Raw genomic sequence first — 26,125 nt, forward strand, 5'->3', positions numbered from 1 at the left:
TGGGAAATAATAACTGGGTGGCCCTGAGCATTAAAATGTTTTTCTCTTTTCTTTTGACTTGTCACCTCCGGGAAAATCTGTGAACCCAGAACCACCTCCTCATTAGCATTTAACTTGTATGGAGAAGGCTAGTAGGCCACAGGTGCTTAATCACAAAAGCAGACATTGGGAGGGTGGCTCATTGGCAGCAGAGGACACCTATCTATCTATCTGTCTGTCTGTCTGTCTGTCTGTCTGTCTATCTATCTATCTGTCTATCTATCTATCTGTCTATCTGTCATCTCTTTACCTGTCTATCTGTCCATCCGTCATCTATCTCTTTACACACTATCACTTATCTATCATTGTGATGATATCCTGGGCCTTGTACACGCTAGGCAGACGATACTCTGATCTCCACCTCCAGCCTCTTAGCTTTGTGTTTCAAATTTGTCAGTCATACACCTAGAGGCAGAATCAGTCAGGTTCTTTTACATGAGAGAAAAATGTCTGTGACATAAGAAGTTCTAAGATCCTGCTTGGCATATCAAGATTTATTTTTTAACAGTGAGGTGTATCTTGAGAGCAGAGCTTGGGGTTCTGAGTGCAGTTATGTATCTAAGTGGGCCAGGAGAGGGTTGTGGCTGACACAGTAGGTTGCTAGACAGGTTTGCAGGAGTTGAGGACACACATAGCCAGGGGTATGAGAAGCCTCTGATAACATCAGGAGGTGGAGCCAGCAGGAACTGGCCACCTAGTATGGGGTCACCAATCAGAGCTGTGCTCGGGAGCAGGGACATCCTGCTGGTGGCTCTTAACAGATGAGATCAACTGAGTCTCCCTTATTTCAAATGCCAGGACTTCTTTGGGTTTTATGTTATTTTTGGATTTTGGACTATTTGTATATAATTATGAGATCACTGAGAGATGGAACCCAATTCTAAATGTAAAAGGCATTAAACTTCATCCATATCTGATGGTGTGTGTGTGTGTGTGTGTATGAGTGATGTATATCCATGCACAAGTGTGCTTCAGTACACACCACAGTGTGCGTGTAAAGGTCAGAGACAACCTCGGGTGTCAGTACTTATCTTCTATTTTGTTGGATGCAGGGCCTCTGTTGTTTGCTGCTGCCTGTGGCTAGCTGGCTCAGCAGCTTCCTTCTGTGGATTTTCCTGTGTTTGCTTCCCATCTCTTTACTGCAGGCCTAGGATTACAGACCAGCGACTATGCCTGGCTTTATAGGGCTTTCAGTTCCTTACCTTTGTGCAGCAAGCACTTTACTTATGGAGGTACATCCCAGCCCCCTGACGGTGATATCATACAGTTTTTAAGGTAGCTTTGAACATGGAACGAAGTGTCCTGATGTGGAGTTTTCCACCTGTGGCCTTATGGCAGTACTCAGTAGGTTGCAGATTTTAGAGCATCTGGATGAGGGGTACTCAAGCTGATAAAGGACACAGAACAGCTTCTTTTGAAGGGGGCTCCTGCCCCTTCTTGAAGAGCATCTGAAAGCTATTTTTAGGTTCTTTCTGAGACAGATCTGGCTGGCCTTGAACTCAGTAAGCAGCCTTGAATGACCTTGAACTTAGTCAGTAGCCTTGGATGGCCTTGAACTTCTGACCCCCTTCCTTCCACCTCCCAAGGGCTGGGATTACAAGTGTGAACTATCACACTGGGTTTATATAGCCTCAAGGATTGAACTCAGGGCCTCATGAATGCTAGCTAGGCAAAAACTCTTCCAATTAAGCCGCAGCTACAGCCCCCTGAAAGCTACTTCGATGACAAAGATTCATAGGTTCCAAGTTTGTCTTCCCTGAATGTTTTGTGTCATGCTTCAGTGTCCCTAAGGAAGCGGTGTGTGGAAGCAGAATGGGCCTTGAAGAACACATCAGTGCAGTAGAGAGGGCTCAATCACTAGGAGAGCACAGAACTCATGCTACTTGTCGCTGTGTTTGACACTAGGTCCCTCCTCCACCCTAGGCTTCCACAGCTCTTGTGTGAGACAATACAGAAGTCTGTTTGTAGCCTAAACACAGCTGCATGTGAGGAGAGCCACACTGGAACTTCAGAGTGGGACCATTAATGGTGAATTGTAGGATTTCATACACTTAGGACGGGCCCTCTGCCAGATGTACTCTAGGGTCATTTTTTTTTCTTGTACTTCACAGCTGAATGAATCAGTCTGAAGTATCATTTTCAACACATCACTAAATCACATTCCCTTCCTCAAGGGTCTACAATAACCTCCTATTGCCTCTTAGACAAAATCCAAATTCCCAGACTGGCATTCAAGAGCCATCATCTTGGAATCATTTATCATTGCTAGAGCACCTACAACATGCCTCCCACTTTGCATGTATCACCCAATTTAATCTTTACAGATAAGAAATGCTATCTCTAATTTGTAGATGAGGCTTAGAAAGGCTAAGTGGTACCCCATGGCTGCACGGTTCCCAGGCTCTGCCAGGTGTACAGAGTGGGTTCCCTGCACTAGCTGCCTCCCCTCCCCCAGTACTCTCTGAGTTGCCTCATGAAAGGGAGCTCATTCTTTGGAGAAATGTCAGTTCTGAACCTAAAATGAGAGTTTTAGATATGCTTTTCAGAGGAAACATGATTCTTGCAAACAATGTCTGCCAGCCTCCATTATACCCAACAGCATAGTCTTTTTGTGTCTGTTTCATGGGCACCATAACTTGTAGCTTCAATGTAGTCTACACTTGTTTCAGGCTGGGGCCAGGTCTTTTTTATGGCCTTGCAACAGTCATGCCAGGGCTGGGAGCTTGATGGCTATGCTTCTGCTCTCATCGAAAGAACTACTGTTCAATCTGTATTGTCTGTTCCTCACGGGTTAGGGAGAAAGTGCTGTAGCTATAGCGGCCATAGTGGAGGGGAAGCCATCGTGGTCATGGAAGCTCAAAAGACCAGTGATCATGTGCAGGGAAACCCTGAGACTTTGGATTCCATCCCACCATCATGCACTGGTGATACTCAAATCCTGAGGTTATCACTGAGACTTCTGCCCAGGGTTTGTATTTGTTTCCTGGTGGCTCACTGTGTTCTGTGTATGACCAGAGCTCTCTTCCCTAATTAGTTTTCTGAACATCCCCACTGCATCTACTCTTTTACAGCACACACCACCACGTGGTCCAGAGGTTCCTGATTAACAAGGCATCAAGGTGTTTCGAGTTTCTGCTGATTGTGAAGAGGAATCTATAGCGGTCTTTTCTAAAACGTCTTTTCTGTTCAGGTACTTCATGAAGGCCTGTCATGGTCAGATCCACTGGGGAATGGCCACAATGGAAAAATGCAGTTTGTAAGAGCAATATCTAGGGCCAGGAGGTATCTAATAGAAAGTCATGGAGTTAACCTGATGTGACCAGGGTCTTTCTGTAGGGACTCTGGCAACCCCGGGCCAGGAAACCCTGTGTGATGTCAGTATGGCAGCTGCATGGAAAGGCAGCTTCCACCCCTGAGAAGCGCTGGCATGAGAGGGTATATACCCGATGCCAGGAAAACCCATGAGAGAAAACCCTATGCTGAGAACAGTCCAGCATAGGCCAGGCCAGAGGGAAGCACAGCTTTGTCCACGTTGACAGAGGCTTTTCTGTGCTAGCTTTCCAAAACCTGGCCTGCCTATGCTGGGGCGATTCATATATGATGAACTGGCTTTCAACAAGCATGTCCACAGAGAATGATCTGTCGGAGTCTCAGTGGGGCACAGGGAGTTTTCCGAGCACTGGCAGAGCGGAGGAAGAAGTTAAGTACAGATTAAAAAAAAAAGTAAGAAGGAAAAAAAAAAGAAAAAAAAGTTGAGTGCATCAAAACATGAATGCTTCCTCTTCCTCCATGCCTACAGAAGGACGGTCTGGGAGAGAAGTGAGGGCCAAGGCTGTTTGCTTCAAGACAGCATAAGTGGGTCTGAGCAATGGACTGGGGAATGTGGCTATCAGGAGCTGGCCTATCACGCGAGGCTTGCAATACAGGGCTCCGTGCTGTCTGCCAGGCAGTCTAGGCCAGCCACCTGCAAGAGAAGCAGAGTTTTGCTGCAAACTGTTTGTTCCTACAGGCTATGTGTCTGTGTTAACTGTGGGGGAAAAGGCTCAAAGAGTCTGAGTCTTATTCTAACACACATGTGCATCCTTCGCCAGCAGAAAGGAACACTGGGTAGTATGGCTAATGCATTACCCAGCTTCTGCCTTCACTCCATAGGTAAGAGAGTGGAAATCTCATATGCTCTCTAAGAACATAAACTTCAGAGGACACTAATAAAGCTCAATTACCTCCAGTATTTTATTTTTTAATTGCTATTTTTTCTATTTCAAATAACTCCCATTGGAATGCTAGCTCTGGGCAGAAAGGACATTTTCTGTCATGTAACTGTTACATTCCCAAGCCAAGGCAAGTACTATGGCTGATGGTCAACGCATTTTTATTGAATGAATACTGGATGAACGAATGAATGATGAGGGAGGGATAGTGGCTTAGTTTCTGGGAGCAGTCAGGGCAAAATAAACAGGTTAGTGTAGCTAAGGCCTCTCATCTATGGGTAGAGGCAGATACAGAGGCACACAGATATCTGGGCAGACAGGTGAGAACTTTGTAGAAAGGAGAGAAAACACGGGTGAGCGGCTTATTTTAGGATGCACAGAGAGCTGGGAGTGACACAGAACAGAGCTGAAGAGAGAAGAAGGGTTGTGGGGACATAAAACAAAAGCTTGCATGGGTGTGAGGAGCCCCCTGTGAACTTGGAATGGGAGCATGACTATTTCCAGGGGTGGCATAGGCATGACACCCGGTGTGCATTCTGGACCTTCCCTGAGTAGTTCCGCCTATGCGTCTCAGAGTCTACTGAGGATTCCCTTAGTTGGCACAGAGGGTTGTAAGCAAAGCTTTTCACCCCACAATCCACAGTGATGTCAACTGTTTATAATCTCAAGAGGAAACAGTTTTACTCAGCATTTAGAAAGCAAAGCCTGCCCTTATGGCTCCACAGGCCCGAGGACCTGGTTTTCGGTCCTTACCCAAGAATCTTCAGGCTCTGAATTACTGTTTAATTTCCCCCTTTCCACTGAAAGTAGAAACAGCAATGGTTTTTATTGGTACCTTATAATGTTTTTATATGAGGCACCTAAATCTTCCCCTTAGATACTGATCACAGCTGTAAAAGGTTTCATTATTATTTGTGGGTGGATGCTAATTTTCCCTTTTATATTTTCACAAAGAAAACACAGTAGGGGTGGTTTTATTAATATTTATAGCCCTTGTTCTTCTGATCCATGACAAACGGCAGAAAGGTAAGATTCTAAGCATGCCCAATGCATAAAACTCTTTGGCCTGTGATTTATGGGTGGTCACACTTCCCAAGTGACAAACTTCTCTGCCTGGTTATTGCCTGGGATGGCCCTGAGGGGGAGACCCCAGCCATGGGTTATTTCCTGTCAGTGATGTTTATAGTATATGTGGAAATTTCTGGAAGCTGAACAGAGATTTTTTTTTAGACAGTAAAAGCCGATGCTTCATATTTGAAAGGAAGCCGTGTTATCATGAGACCAGGAGGAGGGGACACAGCGGGGGACAGAGCAGAGCCCCACAGCCCAACAGCTTGTTCCAGGCTAGGGGACAGCAGGAGGGTGGGTAGGCAGGTAGGATGAAAGCCAGGGCTGGGGACTTGATGGCCATAGAGCCTGCGCCTGAGCCAGCAGCTGCTGCCTACCTCGGGGCTGGAGCAGTGTGGAGGCTTGCTGCCCTCGCTCTCGCTGGAGCTGCTCTCGGTCTCTGAGTCGGATCCGGAGCTGCTTTCTGAGTCGCTGGAGGAGCTGCTGCTGCTGCTGCTGCTGCCGCTGCTGCTGCCCTTGCTGGATGGCACGGAACCTCTGCAGTTGGTCTGCTGGACCACGGAGCTGCCAGTCCACCAGGCCCCCCAGGAAGGGAAGGGAAAGAAAGCCAAATGAGCAAACAGGAAGTACCAGCAGGCTGCCATCCTGGCAAAGGCAAGGGGGAGGCACAGACTGCACACATCTGTCAACCGCGGCCTGGATTCAAGGCCCAAAGCAGCCAAAACCAGACAAACTTAGACCCAGAAATAAACTGAGAAGGAACAGTCCCTTTGGTCGCTGGACACTGGTTAGATGTGTGGCTGTTTCAGAGGAAGGCGTGCTGGCCTAGCGCTTGTTTCAATGTTGCCGCTGTTCTGAGAATGTTGTTTTCAAATGCATCTCTGATTCTAAACACCTACACAGATTCAGGAATACCCTAAAGCCTCAAAATATTTTGCAAACTGTCAAAAATAACTTTATCTTTGCTTTAGAGGGGAATGGTTAATAGAAAGGAAGCTGCCAGGAAGGTCATAACGGTCTGCTGTCTCATGGTCTGCTGGAAGCTTCCACAGAATTCGGGACTGTCAAAAGTTAAACAGCTTAGCCAGATGTGGTGGCCCATGCCTTTAACCCCAGCATTCCAGAGGCTGAGGCAGGAGGATCTCTGTGAGTTGAAGCCAGCCTGGTCTACAAAGCTACACAGAGAAACCCTGTCTCAAAAACAAAACAACAACAACCAAAAGGTAAGCAGCTTGCTTCATCCTTTTTTTCCCCCAATGTAGAGTCCAGTGTCGTAATTATGGATGCTGGTGTGGTGTGTGAACAATAGCCTTTGAGCCTGTCACAAAAGAACTGATGACCCTTCACAAACGTTTATGTAATCTACATTTAAAAGAAACATCCCCAGAGCAGTGTTTTACAGAAATGGCATCTCCAACTGATACCTGATAATTACACATGTGCTGGAATTGGCCACAGTCCCTATATGCTCATTGACAACAGGAAAATTTGGTCTGTGCTTTCAAATAGTAAGTCATTAAACACAACAATAAAGCTATCACAAATTCATCCAAGAGTGTGTAAGTCAACAAGATGTCAGTTCTCACACATTATTCCACCTTTTCCAGGCCATCTATGTAACTGAGCTGAGACATTCCTGTATGTGCGTGCCCCTCTGGGGTCAAGCTCTAAACTCAGAAAGTGCTGGTTACTTTTGAGGTGCTGAGTCAGCAACAGTCTGCCACTTCTCAACTGTGACCATGGCTTCTACAGGGCTGAACTTCTGTGAAGGATGAGGCTTAGGATTTCTCCTTAGGACTTAGGGACTCCTTACCATGCCCAAGGAACCTGGGCACTGTAATGAGTTCATTTCACGCACCCCTTAAATCTCAGGATGCACTGTCTAAGGGGAATCTCACAAATTTCCCTTTGTCAGGGCTGGGAAGGGGGAAATATTGGAGTCTCTGCTTCTCTTAAAGAAAAGAAAAAAAAAAAAACAAGAAAGGAATCATCCCCAAAACATGGCAATAAAAATCACCTTTCTGAATGGCAGAGTTAGGGAAACTGCAGTTTGAACACAAACACCCCTATTGACTTCCATTTCTTCCTGCCAATGTCATGGTCCACACATGCTATCTGCCTGAATTCCTCAACATCAGACAACATCTGCCTTGTCTTAGTGGCAGAGATTTTGTTTCCATCCTGTCACTGGTGTCTGGCATTGAGGGAGGACTCTGGGATTCTGAGATGGAGAGGAGAAGAGATAATTCATGTTCAAGGGACTAGTGATATCTTTTCCTCATGAATGAAAATCTACTTTCCAGGCGACTGAATGGTGATGGCTACTATCAGTGGAGTTATTGCCTAGAGTGGGGGCTACTATCAGTGGAGTTATGGAGGGGATGGGGAAGGCTTGAATTCAGCTGAATATGAACATTTGGGACCCACATTGATAGGTTTTTTTGGGTGGGGCACCCCCCCAGACACATGCACGAAGGCACACACACACACACACACACACACACACACACACACACACACACACATACACACACACCACCACCACCACCACCAACAACAAAAGCACATGAACAGCAAAGCTACACATAGCCCAGAAGAGTTTTTGTCATTAAGAAGATGGTGGTAACAGACAGCAGCCACAGAGGTGGGTCTCCGTGCCACACTCTAGGATGACATTTGCTGAAGATTAGGAAATAAAGACCAACAAAAATTATTATGACCCATTTTATAAAATATGCCCCCGATCAGTATCTGTTACTTGTTTGAATCTACATTGCATAGATTGTGCAGCAGAGGCCTTGTAGCGGGTGGTACTCCTGGTGGCCTGTACCACAGGGTGAAGGGCTGTCTTTTGAAAAGAAGGGCTTTCATTTCTGGGGACATGCCCATTGCACACTCACATGCTGTCTCCCCTGATCACTGCTCTTCTGCCAGGGTGAGAGACACCAGCACACAATGATGACATTGCAACCACGGATCTGAAGTAAGTTGCCAGAATAGCCTTGCAAGTCTATGTCTCTCTACCTTAAATTAGGAAACTGATTTACAATGACAATTTTACTGGCATAGCTATTTTATTTGTCCCTGGAATCAGAGTCAGTGAAAGAAATGTACCCTGGCCCTAAAATTGGAGGCAAAAGGCTAAAAAGGACCAGAGAAAGAAACACACTTTGGCCCTGAAACCAGAGCCAAATCTGACCCTAATCCTGTGTAAAAAAGTAACCAATCCCGGAGCAGAGCTCTAGCCAATCTGAGCTCAGCACTGAAATCGGACAAATCCCTACTTTGGAAAAACTTCCCCAATCCCTATATAAACCCTGTGTATGTTCAGCTTGGCTGGTCCAGCTGTCTTCCAATAAACCCCTTTGGATGAGCTTCGGGTGAAGATCTTCTTTTGCGGCGGTGACAGAGCAGAGGCGACCCTGGGCAGAGCAGAGCAGAGCAGAGCAGAGCAAGCAGCGCTGTAACACTTGCCCGGGAAACCTTCCTTGGCAGAGCAGAGTTGTTACACTCTGCTCCCGGCTCCCTGCTCTCCGCTCTCCGCTCTCCAGGAGCAGAGCTGAACTGTAGCAACTTCGCCCGAGAAACCTCCTGCGGAGCAAAACTGCTACACTAGGTGAACATCCCCAGCTGGAAGACCCTGTCCTGCTGGAGCGGAGCTGATACACCGGAGAAGCCTTTCTCTGAGGCAGGCTGTAAGCTGCCAAGCTTATTGCAACCTGTGGTGGTCCTTGGCTCCCGAGCTCCAGGATACCTTTCTACCTGAGCTGTGTAACACTCAGTATCCTTGGCTCCCGAGCTCCAGGATACCTTTCTACCTGAGCTGTGTAACACTGAGTATTCTGTGACTCCCGAGTGCCAGAATACCTGACCCACTCTTGTTCCATCCTGTCCTGACCCATCCCGACAAAACGCTTACACCATGTAACTCAAGTTTGGATTTCTAAGGATCCATATAAAAGCTGGACAAGTGTAGTGGTCTCCATGTAATCTCAGCGCTTGAGAGGCAGAGCTGGCATCCTCTAGCCAGCTAAGCCAGCTAGATCCATCAAACTAGCAAGCTCTAGGTTCAGTGAGAGACCCTGTCTCAGTAAATCAAGTTAAGAGTCATCAAGGAAGCTACCTGATGTCAACCCTTGGCCTCCACAAACATGGAGTGTGCACATATATGTAAACATACACATGAAATGTCGACTCAGCAGAAGTTTTCCTGAAATGATCACACAGACTGGTTGACAGGATGATGATGATTCTTACCATGCTGCCTACTAAGGTCTGGACCATGGTTTCAAGACCATGGGGCCACTGACTCTGAAGACATGGAAAATGCATCTGACCTCATGCAATCATCTTTGTATTAGCTTTATGGGTGGTATACACCTGTAACCCCAACACTCAGGAGGTAGAGGCAGCAGGAACACAAATTTAAGGCTGTCATGAGTCTCAAACAAAACAAAAACCCAAACAGCCTCCCCCTTAAAAACAAAACAAAACACAACCCAAACAAAACAAAGCCCCTCAAGATTAAAAGCGATGTCTTTGGGTTATCAAAGCATAGCATAGTTCAGCATGGATGGGTATTCACATGCATTCCAGAATGAGTCACTAAATGGAAATTAAACTGGTGTTAACAAAACAGATCTCACTTTCCACAAAGTTATAATCTCTTGGTTCTAGTAACAAAAATGGGAGGTGACTTCAGCACCTATTCCAATTTTCAGCATTTCTTCCTTTCTGCGAATATACCTTTAAATGTATTTTCAATTCCATTTGCTATAACTTGAGCAGGCTCCCCAGTGAAGAGTTTAAGGTTTCCACTTTGGTGATTTCATAAACTGGTCTCCTGGTGTCTCGAGTGCCTGGACTCAAATATTTCAAACACACCTTTGAGAGATGCCAACCTTTATTCTGGGTGATGTGCTTGCTAAGCCCCTGCCTTAGTTGACAATGATGAATCCCTTCTAGAATCTGGTCCGGGTCTAAATACAGGCCATTAGAGAAAAGTTCCAAAATGGAAATGACACACCCTGGATCTCATAGTTAAGCTTCAAGGTCTCATGCCCGTCTGAATGACTACCCCTTGCTTTCACAGCTTCCCACTGATAAATGACTAGGGATGGGCTCCCTGTCATTTGCTGGGATGGTGACAAAAATGCTAGAGGTCTGAAGGCTTCTAAACACTTACTTCCTTGCTCAACACTCTGTAGTATCTCAACAAGGACACCATTTCCCAGCTACCACCAGGCCTGAGTGGATGGCAGGCCTTTACTGGTAGCATCTCCACTGATATCAGCTGGTTCAAAAGCAAAGCAGGCAGTGCCGAGGCACTTCAGGCAGAGTCCCCTCCCCTGTCATGGGATATTATTTTAAGATGATGTGTTGCTTTTGTTTATGCTGCATTTGTTTAACTCTTTGAAACTGTGTTACTTTGCCTGTCTAAAACACCTGATAATAAAGAGCTGAACGGCCAATAGCAAGGCAGGAGAAAGGACAGGCAGGGCTGGCAGGCAGAGAGAATAAATAGGAGGAATTTGGGAAGAAAGGATCGAGGAGCAGGGTGAGGAGGAGGACATCAGGGACCATCCATCCAGCTACACAGCAAGTCACGGAAGTAAAGAAAGATACACAGAAATAGAGAAAGATAAAAGCCCAGAGGCAAAAGGTAGACGGGATAATTTAAGTTAAGAAAAGCTGACTAGAAACAAGCCAAGCAAAGGCCAGGCATTCATAAGAAAGAATAAGCCTCGGTGGGATTTATTTGGGAGTTGGGTGGCAGGACCCCCCCCCAAAGAGCCAAAAGAATAGAACAACCAACAACACTTCCCCAATCCAAACTGATGGCATTGTCTGTTTATACCAAATTGTTTTGCCTGTTCTGCTTCCTCCATGAGCAATTTCTCTATGCAACATGGCTTTTGATACTCCTCACAGTTGGGTCCCTATCATGACTCCAGCTTCATTTCAGTAAGTCTGCCCCTGTACCCTGACCACTGTCCATCTCTCATCATCTTGGCGGGCTTCTGACCATCCAGACTGAGAGCTTCGTACACGCTACCTCCTGTGTCAGAAGTCCTTTCTCCCTTTCTTCTTCTGGCTTCTTCCTTTTACTCACTCTCTGAGGACTGAGATGCATTGGTATTGAGAGCTTTCACCCAATGCCTCGGATGTAATCAAGGTTTCCTCCTCTGGGTTCCTCTAGAACACTGCCCACTGAGCTACTGATCACACACTTAGATTATCCAAGCCACACAGAGGGGCACACACACACACACACACACACACACACACACACACCGTACACACACCGTACACACACACACACTGTCCTTTGGGGATGCCCAAGGATTCCATTAAGTTACCATTTGCATTACAGGCTTAGAATAGAAAATATAATATTACAGGGTCCAGCAAGCAGCACAGAAGAGTGAAGCATACAGTCATGAGGCCTGATGTCCAATGGTATAATCCTGGACCCTGGGCGCCCCAGTGAGGAAGCTGCAGGACTGAAGGGTCTTCTTGGGCTTAATTAACCCCCACTGCACAGATGTAACAGTCCAGTGGAACAAGATGTTTAGACTTTCTAGAGGAAGCCCCCAGTCCAGTGGTTGTATCAATTCTCCTGATTTGAAAACACTGCTACTAATCTGAAGTTTTAACAACAGAAGGTTCCATTGCATCATAGCAAAGAAAGGCCAGGACACAGGATTGAGAGTCACAGTTGCCATCCTGTCAGCACTCTAAAAGTCGGGGGTGGGGTGGGGGTGGTGGCTCCAGTTAGGGCAGAGACAATCAGCTGAGGTTTCACCACCCCAGGGATTTGGACAAGCAGGCAAACACAGCAGACTCACCCTCATGGCCTGCTTATTTTTTTAAGGTTTTAAAAAATTTTCTTATTTGTGTGTGTGTGTGTGTGTGTGTGTGTATGCGCTCACACACATGTGCAGGTCTGTGTGCATGAGCATGCTCACACGCACCAATGCCATGTACATATGGGTACACACTGAGGCCAGTAGGCATTGAATCCTCTGGAGATGGAATTACAGGCAGTTGTGTGCTGTCTGATGTGGGTGCTGAGATCCAAACTCTTAACTCTTGCTTTCAACCGCTGAGGCATCTCTTCAGCCTCTGAGTTAAAAAAAATACTGCATTTTGAGATGACTAGTGATTCACTGGACACTGCACAAAACAGTAGAGTGACCCAGTGGTCACATTTTTAGGCAATAAGATGGATCAAAATATCAAACCAGAAAATGGCAAGGGCACAACATGGTTACAGCTCTGTGTCACATCAAATGCTTGGATTCCTGCCAACACATTCAGGTCCATCTCCAGGCTCTGCCTATGCCCCTCTCAGAACCACAGCTTCCCCTCTGCCTCCCACCCAGTCACACCAGTGCCTGGCAAACACTGATCTGTTCGCACTTCAAAACTGTTGTTTCGTAAATGATAAACTCTTTATCGCGTAAGGCCTTTTAAAAATCAGGTTTATTCCAATTACCTTCACATGGGCATATCCTTATGAAATGGGCCCTTTAAAGATACACTTGCTGCACCATTCTGAGACCCACTTATGTTACTGAGTATATATCAGTATTCTAGTCCTGTTGCTGAGTGGTATTCCATGGTCATTTAATCATTCACCCATGGAGGGACATTTTGGTTTTTTCTAGCATTGTGATACTAAAAATAAAATTGCTATCAACAGTTTAGTATAGGGCTTTGTGTAGATGTAAATATTCATTTCTGTGTGACTAATGTCAGGGTATGTGCTGAGTTGTGCAGTGTGCCATTTAAAAAAGATACTTTCAAACTACTTGAATACTTAAAAATTCTTCTTACTTTATGTGTTTGAGTATTTTGTCTGCATGTATATCTGTGTCTCATGCACATGTCTGATAGCCTCAAAGGCCAGAAGATGGCATGGAATCCCCTGGAACTGGAGTTACAGATGTTTGTGAGCTGCTATGTTAGTGCTGGGAATCAAACCTGGGTCTTCTGGAAGAGTAGCCAGTGCTCTTAACCCACTTACCGTATCTCCAGATGTTGAACATGTTTTATATTTTCTCTATCTTTCTGCTGTTACTTGGTGTTAGCATTGGAGGAAGTGAGATGTTTACTACTATGTTACATTGCATTCAGTCCCTGGTAATTTATTTTACTTTCAAGTTGACTTAACTTGGCACTAATATGGCTACCTCTTTCTATTTATTTTTATTTCTTTTTAAATTAAAAGCTTAGTTGAAACCTAGCAGTTGTGCATATTTATGAAATACACGATGATATTTCAATATAGGTGCTCATTATGTAATACTCAAATCAGGGGGATGGTATTTCTAATGTTGCTTCAACCATCAGATGAAACTTGTAAAGTCTACAAGAAGACATGAGGGATGAAAATGACTAAAATTCACTATATACATGCATAAAATTGACAAAGCATAAAGAATAAATAAATAAGAACGCCCAAGGGAAGGAACATTTCTTGTAATTATACTTCACATCTTACTGCTCTGTTTTCTGGATACGTCAAGGTCCCTTATCTCCTCATTGAAGACATCCCTTCAACTGTCTTAGCCTTTAGGACTTTCCTTCTGAAGTGTCTGTCATTCCTGAAGGGCTTCTCTGGATACAGACTGACGGAGACACAGTTTGTTTCCTTCAGCACTTGAAAAATGACGTGTGATTTTTCTTGTGGCCTTCATGGCTTTACAGTCCAGAGTCACCGAAACGTTTTGAACTGTTTTCCCCACGTGCGTGATATTTATCTCTCACTGCTTAATTTTTTTTTTAAAGACAGCGTCTCACATAGCCTAGGCAGGTCTCAGAGTTTATTATATAGCTAAGGAGGATGGTTTTGATCCCATGGTCCTTCTGCCTCTGCTTCCGGACTTTCTGCATGTGCCACCACCGCAGGTTTACTGGGCGTGAATCCAGGCTTCGAGCATGCCAGGCAAACATCTATACTGTGGACGTTGTCTTTTGTTGTTGCTGTCTGATCATTGCTGTATACACATCTCTGGGCATATGCTACAGTGTTCCCAGAGGAGAGGAGGATGCTGAATGTGGGCCCAGGCTGATAAGGGGGCAGGGGGAGCAGACACACTGTGACCAGCTGCGTCACCTTCCTGCTTCTGTAGCTACCTCTCACGTCTCTACCACACTTGCCTGCTACTGATGGACAACTCAGACCTTCCTTTCCTACACTCATTTTGTGAGGTATTTTGTCACAGCAATGAAACAAGTAAGCAATTCATGTGCCTCGACCTAGATTTCTTTGGCTTCATCCTACCTAGGGTTCATTTAGCTGCTGGAACCTACAGGTTTATTTATTCTGGTAAAAAAAAAATCGAAAAATTCTTAAAAATTCATTTTCCTTTGAATACTGTCTGAACCAGTTTTTCTCCACTCCTGGGAATCTCCTGACATTTTTTTTTTTAATTACAGTCCTGCAGGTCCCTGTCTGGTCTTCTATCCCCTAGTCTCCATTTTTCTCTGCTGTATGATACAGGGCTGGTCTTGAATCTGTAGCAATCCTCCTGTCTTAGCACCCTTAGTTCTGGGACTACAGGCATGGGCCACCTACCATGGCTAGGTTTGCTGATTTTATGTTGTTTTACTTTTCAAAGATGCAGATATTAACCTATTTGCAATTCTAATATTTTATGGCTTTGCTTATTTTGACATTTTCAGGTTTGTCTTATGATGCTGTTACAAACTTCCTGAGTTGAAGGCTAACTTTAGCTATTTTTTTATTAGTCATAGAGCCAATCTGGACAGTCTTTTTGCCTCTTAACATACCATAGCCACGGCTGCAGGCAATCAGCAGGATTTATCATTTGCTTTACTTTCTATATACAGATGGTCGTGATAGTCTTCAAATCAAATCTTTGATCAAATTCTCATTTAGATTGCTTTTCCACTACGGGATGACGCTGCACTAAGGTTTAAAAAGGAAGGGTATGAAGGGGAATATGGGCTAGCATGTGAGAATGCTGCATCCCGGAGGGAAACCCCCAGAGCTTTTGTGAGCAGATGTGGAGGTGAGATACAGGAGCAGGAAGCAAGACTCCTGTACTCAGAACCAGTGGAATGTGAGTTGGCTATGGCTTGGGTGGAGGTGAAGGCCATAAAGAAGACTTATATAGCATTGCCCATGTCCCCAAAGGGCCCCCCAGAACCTTCTGCTAGCCCCAGGGAAGGATAAAAGTTGACAGAAACTGTCACATTCAGCAGGAGAGAAATTCAGTAATATAGAGGGTCCATAAACTTGAACATAAATTATGCCTCTTTTTTACTGCTGATGCTATTGCAGCAGCTGAGGCATTTCTGACGCCAACGACAGAGTCCAGAGACGTGGCTCAGGCCACTGAGCCATGCACACGGTCCTGCTGGGAATGTGAGGCTCTGTCTAGATGCCAGCATGAGAAGAGCTTGGGTGCACAAGACTTGACCACTAGTTTCAGATACCAGAGAGCGGAGATATCGCCTCTGAGGGTCCCTGGTCACTTCCTGAGATTGTATCTTTTATAATGCTCTGTCTTCCAGGTGAGATGGGTGTCAGGACATGGGGAATCTGCCTTAATAGTGCCAAAGCATTCTTGAGTTTAAGAGCCGTGAGTTTAGGGTGTCACTACCTGACTAGTGACATCGGTTAAGAAATATATGTTCCTGTGTTCTGGATGTGGATCCATGGGCTTTTCTTTTTGGGATCTGGTGAGGGAAAGATGTTATCACCCTGATGGACCAAGATACAAAACTACTGTTTGGTGTTCTGGGTTGTATTTAAAGTATACTTTTACTTTCATTTGGATAAAGGCCCCTATGTAGTCCAGCCAAGAAGAAAAGTACTTCATAAATAAAAGGAAAAACACCATAATATGCAAACTTTCCTTGGCTCCCTCCTCAAACATTCTTGGGCTCGTTGACGGTTTTTAATGAATAATATAAGTATTTTCTGCAAATACACTGAGCCTGCTGGCCCTGCCTTCAGGGGGGTGTGTCCTTGGGAAGGGTACCTGTATTTACTCCTGGGGAGCAGAGCATGACACACAGACATACTTAGTATACTGGGATCCTAGATGGGGGAGGGCCCTGGAGGATGCTGGCCCCTTCAGACTGTATCGCTGAGTGTCCTGTGTAGGTAAGGCCACAGCACCTCATCATGACATTGCCAGAAAAGGCCAGTGCTGCTGTGTTCTCCTCCTGTCCTAGGTTCTATTTGAGAGACAGGGCTAAGAAACAGCAGCTGTGTTTGGTGACACAGATTTGCCCCCTTGCATTAGGGGATGGTGTGTTGAAAGTACTTTTGGGCCAGGTGAATACTTCAAGAGAGAAATTCATTCTTCTTCTGAGAGTGGTGGTCAGAGCTGTGACATCAGAGAGCTAGGATCTGTGATGTTGGAGAGCTGGGCCCTGTGATGTCAGAGAGTTGTCATAGAGCTGGGCCCCATGATGTCAGAGAGCTGGAGCCTGTGATGTCAGAGACCTTAACATGTTTCAATTGCCCCACCCGTAAGTACAACATGGCTGGCTGTTTTCTTTCATCCACCCATTTGTCCCTGACCTTGTAGCTGTTACATGTGGGCTCCTTTCCATTGCTCCTCAGCCGCCTGCAGACAATGAAGTGCTGAGAGATTCTGGGCTGTAATTAATCACTCTCCTAAGCTTTTCTCTAACCTTTCTCTGGGTTGTACCCCAGGTTTGTTTGTGGAGGAAAAGTCATTCTGAAAGACATCTGCATGAGCCCTGGGTCCTGTCAGTCCCATGTCCAGTAGAATGGTCCATGAAGAAACGAGATGTCCCTTGAGGAGCAGATCTGGTGCCTTCCAGCAGTTACAACATTTACAGCCACGTCCCATTAGTTACCCTGCCACTCCTGACTTATTTATAGAGTTCTGAAATTTATTTCTCCATATTTTCAGCTCCTGAGACTGCTGCCTCATGGGAACTCTAGAATCCATGCGGCAGTAAAAATTTATCTAAGCTCTTTGACTACACTGAAAAAGCAAAAACAAACATACAAACAAGAAACAGCTCCACTGGGATACAATACTGCTTGTGGACCATACCACCCACCTGCTACTTTCCCAAGCTGTTCCTGACTACGTCTAATAGTGAGCATGCTTGCATTTGTGCAGTTATTTAAAAGTATTTCCAAGTCCCTCTCATGACTCTCAATACACCTATGACTTAGGTAGGAAAGCCAGCTCTAGGGCAACGTGAATGCTCAAGGATATGTTCCAGATCAAACACCACATTAGCAGAACACCGAGGCCGGACCCCGGGCCTTGGGCTTCTAAGCCTGTTTTGTCTGAGGCTGGAACTTTTCCTGCAAATGGGAGTCAATCAGTAGCTGGTAAGGAGGGTTGGTATACAGAGTTTAAAATCAGACCTGGAAGAACATTTATGCCTTCTTTGCTTAATTCTCTGTGACCCTGGGAAAGTTACTTACCTCTCTGAGTCAGATTTTGTATGAGTATGAAAGGGACAATAGCTGACCAAGCCCCATAGGGTTGCTGGGTAGCCCAAATGAGAAATGGTTCTGAGTGTTCTTAGCACGGTGTCTAGTATGTAGTTAATGTTACTTTTTAGTTTAAACAGAGCTAGTATTATTTCTTCCACCATGGTAGCCTAACCTAGCAGGCCTTTCTAAGGTTTACCTCAACTATTTTTTATAAAACATTTGTTTTCATTTTGATTGTTTTGGTATTAGGGATTGGAACCAGGGTCTCCAGAGATAATAAAAAATGCACTCTATGAATGAGCTACATCCCCAGCGTGAGTTGACCTGGTTCTTACCCATCCTGTCCATCTGGTAATTTCATGGAATTCCACCATGCTTGCTCAGGAAGGGACCAGTGAGAACGACTAGCGTGGGGCAAATGTTCGCAATGCCTGGCGAATGAGCCAGCGACAGTGCCTCTCAGGGCCTCCTCCTTTAATCCCAGGGGTCTGGAAGTTCCCAGCAAAGCCTGGCAGCTCTGATCAAGGGCAAAGAGGCTGTGAGAGCTCAGAGCTACAGCAGTACCTGTATCTTTCTCTGAAATGATTTGGCAGCTGAAAACCCTCCTCCTCACTTGGGCTCTGTGAGCAAACCAATTCCACGTCTCTCCTGTGTTTTAAAACAAATAAAACCAGCATCTGAGTGTCAGCAGTATGTGATGTTTAATTTGCATCTCACTCAGGGGCACAAGCTTTAAGGATGGGGGGCGCTTAAGGGACAGTGAGGGGAATCGAATCACAGACTCTGAGATTCAGGTTTGCGGCTGAATCTGCTCAATTTCTGATCTTGACATCGGTCATAAACTGAGCTGGGTTTGTTCCCAGCTGTGAGGATGTTCAGGACAAACCTGTAAAATGTTACTCAGGTGTGTCTGTGGGAAGAACTATTCATACAGCCTTTTCAAAGAGGAGGTAGGTGTTAATGATAGACTGTGTCTGGAGACAGGGTCAGGGACCACACCAAGTAGGAACACCAGAGGCCTCAAGGGGAATGTTTCTAGGACTCATCAACTCAGAGGCTCAGGGCCCTGCCCAGGAAGCAGAGGCTTCTCCGTCTTCCTCATTGCTGCCCTGGGCTTGTGTTTAGGCTACGACCATTACACACAATGGACAGTATAGAGGAAAGAAACTGGTTTGGCTTCTCTTATTATGCAGACCACCTCTCCTGCCTCATTGGCTTGAATGCTGTCACATGCCCACATGTATACAAAGTTGGAACAACTGGCACTAGCTTAGATAGGGAACAGATAGCTTTCAGCCTTGGAGACAGCAACCCTTCTCCTGCAAAGAGCTGGTCATGGGGTAAGGTGAGTGGGTAGAGATGCTCTTGGCAGGGAAGCTGGTCATTGGCATCTTCCTCACACTGGCAGCTCTGCCATTAATAAGACCATCTAAGCATCCCACCTGCTCAGAACTGCTGCTATGGTTCCTGCAGGGACTGAGAATGGGTTCCACCATGGCCAGAAGCTTGGATTCTAGAGAAGCAATTCTGAGAGGCAGAGTGCAGTGGATGGTGATCAGGTAATGGAGTACTATGTTCTGTAGGAATTAACACCATTCTTGAAGGACTGGATTGGATCTCTTGAGAGACTATTGTTATAAAAGAACACACCAGTCTCTGGTCGCTTGACTTCTCCTAATGAGTGTGATATGGTAGACACTTAACATAGAAAATACACATTATATATCTAAAAATGTAAAGTACATGAGAGGATGTGGATAGTTCTATCACATACTCTGCCATTTGACACAAGGGATTTGAGAATTAGTAGGTATAGATATCTTCAGGGGGTATCCTGGAGCTAGTCTCTGTGGGTGCTGATGGAGGGCTGTGCTCTGCCTCCTAGATGTAGGTAAAATGACTTTAGGTTCTGCCTGCAGCCATGCTTGACTGGGGACCTTTCACTTTCAGGGTTTGGTCCCTAAGGACTTTCTTGCCTTTAGAATTTTGGTGCTGCTTGTAATGCACTCATATCTGGCACAGGAAGCATAAAGTGAAACCATGACCCCGTCGTTGTTGGGGCCTGAAGGGATGGCAATGTGGATTCTCAGGCTGTGTGATACAACTCTCAGATCTAACTGAAGAAGGGGGAAGAAGACGAGTAAGGTTTGTAGAAAGGAATCCCTGGCTATAGCGGGACCTGAGCAGGGCCCTAAACTCCAACTCAAAACTGGCTCAGGCCAACAGGTGGAATCATTGTCCTTTGTCCAGCTTTATAGAAACAAGTGATCCTTCTATTTGGAAACATCAATGACAAGGAAGAGGGCTGAAAAACATAAGTTGGGGTTAACTTGCTTTCTATACCAGGTAAAAGAGAAATCCTACAAGCAAGTGGCGTCCACAGGGCACTGGTTTCAGGGTCCTGTGAATACCCCAATCCCTTCTATAAATCAGCATGATAGTTGTACAAAATCTACTTTACTTATTTATTCTTCATTTATTTGTTGTGTGTGCATGTGCCACAGAGCATGCATGGCGGTCAGAGATTGACCGAGGGAGCTGGTTCTCCCCTTCCACCATGTGGGGCCTGGGGGTCAGGCTTGGTTGCAAGCATCTTCACCTGCTGGTTCATCTCCCATGTCCTCTCATGTATCTTAAACCATCTCTCAATGACTTCTAACACTGGTGCATTATCAGTGCTCTGTGAGTACCTGTTATACTGTATTGCTTAGGGGATGATAACCAGGGAAAATACGTTCATAATCAGTTCAGATGCAATTTTCTTCTTCTACATATTTCTACTTGAAGTTGGCTGAATTCATGGATGCTGAACCTGATTTGGAGAGGGTCATCTTGTATCATTTTAGTAAGAGCGCGCTGTGTGGAATCTTCACAGCTGTTGGTAGAGAGGAGGCTCTCCTGCAATTTCTGTGCTTCCCTTTATGTGCTCTATCAAGAAGGCTACATCTCAGAGGAATCTAGGGGTTCTCTTCACTGAAAATGGCACCTATATCCAGAATTTGGGACTGGGCCTAACCCAGATTGCAGGGAGAACTCTTGTTGAGTTAAGGCCCAATAAAGGTAATCTTTGTTTCTTTACACTGTGCTTCAAATAGCAAGGTTGTTTTGTCAGAAGGCTAAGGTGTGTGTGTGTGTGTGTGTGTGTGTGTGTGTGTGTGTGTGTGTGTGTGTGTGTGTGTAGGAAAAAGATGAAATGCTGAGGTCATCTTGAATAGTCAGCATCATTCATTTGCTTTGTTATTCCTGAGTATTATGCCTGTGAGGCTGGGCTTTGAGACTCCCAGTTCTACCGCCACAGAAAACGTGAGCAACGTAGTTCTCAGAAACGACAACACCCAGTAATTGTCAAAATTCCATAAAGTCCACAGCCCAGACTCAACTGCTCTGATAGAATCCTTCCAGTAAGGTTGAGCCCATGCATGAGGCTAGGTACATCCATGCTGCACAGCTGCAGCCTGCGTTCCCAGGGAATCTACGCTTAGAGGCAGGAAACACATAGTCAGGCCAAGGCTGGGCAAGTGACTCACAGGCACAGAGACAGACAGCTCTTTTCCCATGGGAAACTTTGCTTTGACTTTCTGATCACAGTTTTTCTCTTTAAATGAAGGCTCCCTCTTTTTCAATGAAAGAAAGGTAAGTCTGAGCCTCCCAGAAGGTGGGTTATTAATTAGACATTAATTTAGCACACAAAGCAGCATGTGCCTGGGTTAGCATCTAGGAACAAATGTATTTGGGACATTTGAATAACAAAAGAGATTGAATTTCAAATAAATACTTTGTTAAGATTTTAAAAACGTAAAATATAGGCTGTTTCTAATGGTCAGCTGACATAACCATCATCTTCCTTAGCTCTGGGGTAAGAATGGCCACCAGTACAAAATTTAAATGTGAGTTCCTTGTCCAAGCAGCAGAATGAGGACAACATCGTCCATACTAAGACACAAGGCTGATTCTTTCCTGGTCTCTCGGTTGGGTATTGAACTTTTGTTATTTCATGTTGTGCTCTCTAGGAACCCTAGAGGTACTGTGACCTTCACATTGGGATCTACCAGGCTTCTAGATCTGTGCGGGGAGAGGTTCAGTCCCACCCAGCCACACACTGGACATGCCATCATGTAGACAGCTTGCAGCAGAACACTGCTGCCCTGTGTGGGCACAGGTGTGCTGGTGGACCCTGCCACGCACTTGTACCCTTCGGAAAGCGGTGCGAGATGGCAGCAGTTACTGTGTAGGATGGACAGAGGAAGGCTGGGTGGGGTCAGGGGCCTAGGCAGGGGAGTTGGATGTGAGAAGAGGCTAAATGCTCTGGAATATGCTCCATTGTTGTACTGGACCTCACTTACAAATCAGAGACAAAATTATTAAGAATTTAAGGTGGCAACCACACAGCACTAGTCAGGTGTGCGTGTATAGACAGATATCTGAGTGCAGGGCCCCGTGAGAGTGCACAGGGATCTAGCTGTTCTCGCTGGTAGCCATAGATTTCCTCTGTCTTTTTCCTTAAAAGCCAGGATCCTGAGATACCAGCCTTCCAAAGGGCCCAGGTCCTGTCCTCTGCCTTCCAGCTTCCCATCTGCCTGAATGCCCCTGCCTGCTCACTAAAGCAGAGGTGGGAGAAAACTTCCCAGACTATCTCCAACTTGGAGACAGCTTTAGAAGCTCAGAAGAAGCTCTGTGGAGACAGGGCTTGAAATAAGCTGGCTCCCATGTAATTAAAATAATTATGAATGAAAATTACTACTTCAGTAATTGCTTTATATTATATTTACTACCATTTCCATTGTGCAACTTATCTCATTAATTACTGCTGGAAAAAGTTAGCCAATGAATAATTAATATGATGTGATATCCAAGGGAGCAACAGTGCTTAAGAAACAGAGTTTGAAAGGAAGCATCACCCACAGTCTTACTAATGAGGATCTCTCAGTACCAAGACCATAACTTGGGAGCAAGGCCCTCTGCTGTGATTAGATGTCAACAGAAAAATCTCTTTAGCCTGAACACAACTGGAAACAGACCTGAAAATCTCAGTGGCTTTTGCTTTATCAAAAGCAGACAGTCCTTTGCACGGCTAACTTGGCCAACATACAAATTAGAACAGCACTCAAAATGAACATGGTACTGGTGCCTAGGAAGCCTACACCTCAAAGGAAGTGGGAGTCTGATGTTTCCTATCACAGCATGTGCTGTAGAGGGAGAGATAGCAGGAGGCCATCCAGGTGCCCCAAACAGGTTTCCAAATAGGCCCAATACTTGCAAGGGAGCTGAAAAGGGAAATTAGTTATAAAGGAAGCCATGGAAAAGCAGGCATTCTGAAATTGCACATATGAAGTTGGCTGTACATACCTTCAATATCTTAACATTTTCCTTTCTTGCTTTTTTAAAGGCAAACATTATTTTTAGAAAGTATATGTATGTGTATGGGAGTGTATATATGAGTACAAGTGTCCACAGAGGCTACCGGATCCCCTGAAGCCAGAGTCAGAGGGAGTTGTGAGCCATCCAGTGTGGGTGCTGGGAGCTGAACTCAGGTCCTTCGGGAGAGCAGTATGCATTCTCAATCGCTGAGCCACCTCTCCAACCCCTTGACTTTTTCCTATTTAATGTCCAGCAAGGAGCAAGCTGTTCTATACAACATTTCCTTTTTTGATGGTATCTGAATTAAAACATGGTTTGTATGGGATTGCCGGGTGAAACGCAGGACACCTGCTGAGATTTACTAGCTGCATATTGCATAGCAGGCACACTGACAGGACATGTATACCATGAAGTTATCCACTGCTCATGGACATAGAAGGGTGAACCCTGGCAGCCTGGGTTTTACGGACTCTCTTACGCATCCTATGTAAAAGCACAGGTGCACGTGCAGCAAATCAGAGAGCAGGGCATGGGGACGAATGACGCAGGAAGATGAGTGACACCCACAAGCTGCATCACCACTAACCACCATGCATGGGATTCCCCCTTGAATTTTTGCAAAATGTCCTGTGGCGGGGTCCCAGGTAGAATGGTGAGTGGGAGTACTCATGACAAGGAGAGTCTGGGGACCTGGGGATTCATCCTTCAAGTTGCCAGAGTTGTGTTTTAAAAGCAATTTAACACAAGAATTTGTGGGGGATGGATAACAGTCAGAAGATGAAAGTAGCCCAGTGCTAAAATATCACGAGCCCACTCCAAAGCCACAGAAGTCAGGGTCAACGTGCTTCCCTCGGGGCTTTTCGGATGAACAGCAAGCCTTATGTGACCACTTTCCTACTGAAATAAAACCCGTTCATGGCTTGATGACTGAAACATCCTCTGGCTACTTCTGATTTCTGAAGTGGTCATAGGAAGAAGCTAGAGTAGACCAAAGCAGACGTGGCCCGGCCCAGGTGTACAGCATGCTGTTAACTAAGGCGTCTGCAATGCATCACGACTGGCCTGCTCTGTGGCATTTGGACAGTAAGACAACAGAGGATGCTATCTTATTAGCAATGACGTTGGATCTCTAGTATTTTATTGAAAAGGAAGCTGGCTCCGCCTCCTAGGCTCCACCTTCCAGGCTCATGCTTCTTGTAGCCTTTTGTTCATAGTCTATGCCACACCCCCTGCTGTACTAGATACAGCTGGCCTTTAAAAATGTGGTTTATAGGTGAGTGCTCTACTGTTGAGTTAGTCGTGTATGAGAATTCCACAAGGATGCATGTTACTCTGTTTGGTCACAAAGAAACAAAACTGTATAGGGTGGTGTCTTGGTCTGTTCAGACTGCTGTAAGAAATACCACAGCCTGAGTGACTTAAGGAAGACACTCATTTCTTGATGCTCAGAAGGCTGGGGAGGCCAGCGCTAAGGCGCTAGCACACTTATTTGTCAGCGGGAGCTCTTTCTGGCACGCTCACAGCCCTCTCACGGTGTGCTTACATAGCTTCTTCCCTGTGCCTGCCTTCTAGTTGTACCACGGGAGCATATGACCTTATTTAAATCGAATTACCTTCCAAAGCTCTCACCCCTTAATACTAAGATGGTGGATTAGAGTTTTAATGGAATAATTTGCAGGAGTGTGGAGGCACGCAAGCACTCAGCTCACAGCAGATGCAGGGGCATGGAAGGCTGTCTGTTCCAGGCTTCACAGCTGATTCCCTTTTGGAGGCTACTCCTGGGGTCAAGTGGCCCAGCACCTCAGGAAGACCCCCCCAGTAGAAGATCTTTATGAGTATCCTCATCACCTGCTGGAGTATGACAGGGAGTCACTGAGAAGCTCACAAAGGGAAGGGTAGCATAGGGAGGTTGGTTACCAGCTAAACTCTACAATGGCACCAGAAAACATAAGGCCATCTATAGGAGCCACTGAAGACCCGCCATAGTCATGAAGAGTTTAGGAAATGGTCTCCATTGCTCCCTCAAGAACTGAATCACAATACCGGAAGAGAGATTATTTTAAAGAAAAAAAATCTGAGGTGTTATCATACTTTAACAGTCATACCATTGGGAATGCCAGACAATGCACAAGGGTCCTTCTGATATCTCTACAGCCTTGCCAACAGTTTGTGCACGCTTTTAAAAAGCAAAACATACCTCGTGATGTGTAATCTCACAGTGGTTTAACCTAGTGAAGGGAACCTTGTTTATGCTTACAGGAGAGCAGAGGCATGGATTTGGGTGCATGGAGTCATGAGTGGTCATTACAGCTTTCAGATCCACTGGGGCTGGGCCACAGAAGCCCGGGCTACTGAGCTTTGTTGAGTCATATAAAAGTCTTCTGAGGGACCTAGGTCTTGTCTGTAATCCATCAGCTACTGACCTGCTTGACCACTGCTAGCAGAATTGTAAAGGGAGGGAAAATGTGCCAGATGACCAAGTAACCAGGATGGCAACAGTCGGGAGATTGAAGAATTCTCTGAGGAGATTAGACTTGAGATAAGTTGGAGCTGGGTGTAATTAAAATAATTCTGGATGTAAATAGCCACTTTAGTAATTTCTTCTACATGGCAATATTTGCTACTACTGCTACTTTGAACCTTATTAATTACTGTTAGAGTGGTCCCAGGCTGGAGGTAAGAAATTAAGAGTAGAAAAGGAACAGGGTGCTTGGTTTTGCCTTTTATCACCAGCCAAGACCAACAGCTGCTTAAGGGGCGCTGCTTAGTAGCAACTGTATTACTAAGGGACACCCCTTCCAGTTTTACAAAGCTCGTTCCCTCCAAAATAATCTCCCAAGGTCTGACAACGTTGCCGCAAGGTGGGCAGAGGTAGATAATACCCTCTCCTCTTGATGGATGGGGAAAGGCCACTGAGAAATCGTCTGTCAGTATTCAGGCCACAAATCAGGCTGTGCCAGATGTGCCCAGATTTGACAGGTATTTC

General features: G+C 45.5%; 1 protein-coding gene across 3 annotated transcripts in view; it reads right to left on the reverse strand.

Moving 5' to 3' along the window:
* Positions 1 to 26,125, reverse strand: part of Aff3 (AF4/FMR2 family member 3) — a 471,135-nt gene that overhangs the window by 40,558 nt on the left and 404,452 nt on the right. For all 3 annotated transcript variants that reach the window (XM_040729442.1, XM_040729441.1, XM_040729440.1), the window contains one exon: positions 5,696 to 5,882. In XM_040729442.1, the coding sequence (XP_040585376.1) occupies positions 5,696 to 5,882 (187 nt within the window). The remainder of the gene's footprint in view (positions 1 to 5,695; positions 5,883 to 26,125) is intronic.

Source organism: Mesocricetus auratus, unplaced genomic scaffold (assembly GCF_017639785.1).
Source record: "Mesocricetus auratus isolate SY011 unplaced genomic scaffold, BCM_Maur_2.0 Super-Scaffold_100021, whole genome shotgun sequence".
In the NCBI taxonomy this organism is placed as follows: domain Eukaryota; kingdom Metazoa; phylum Chordata; class Mammalia; order Rodentia; family Cricetidae; genus Mesocricetus; species Mesocricetus auratus.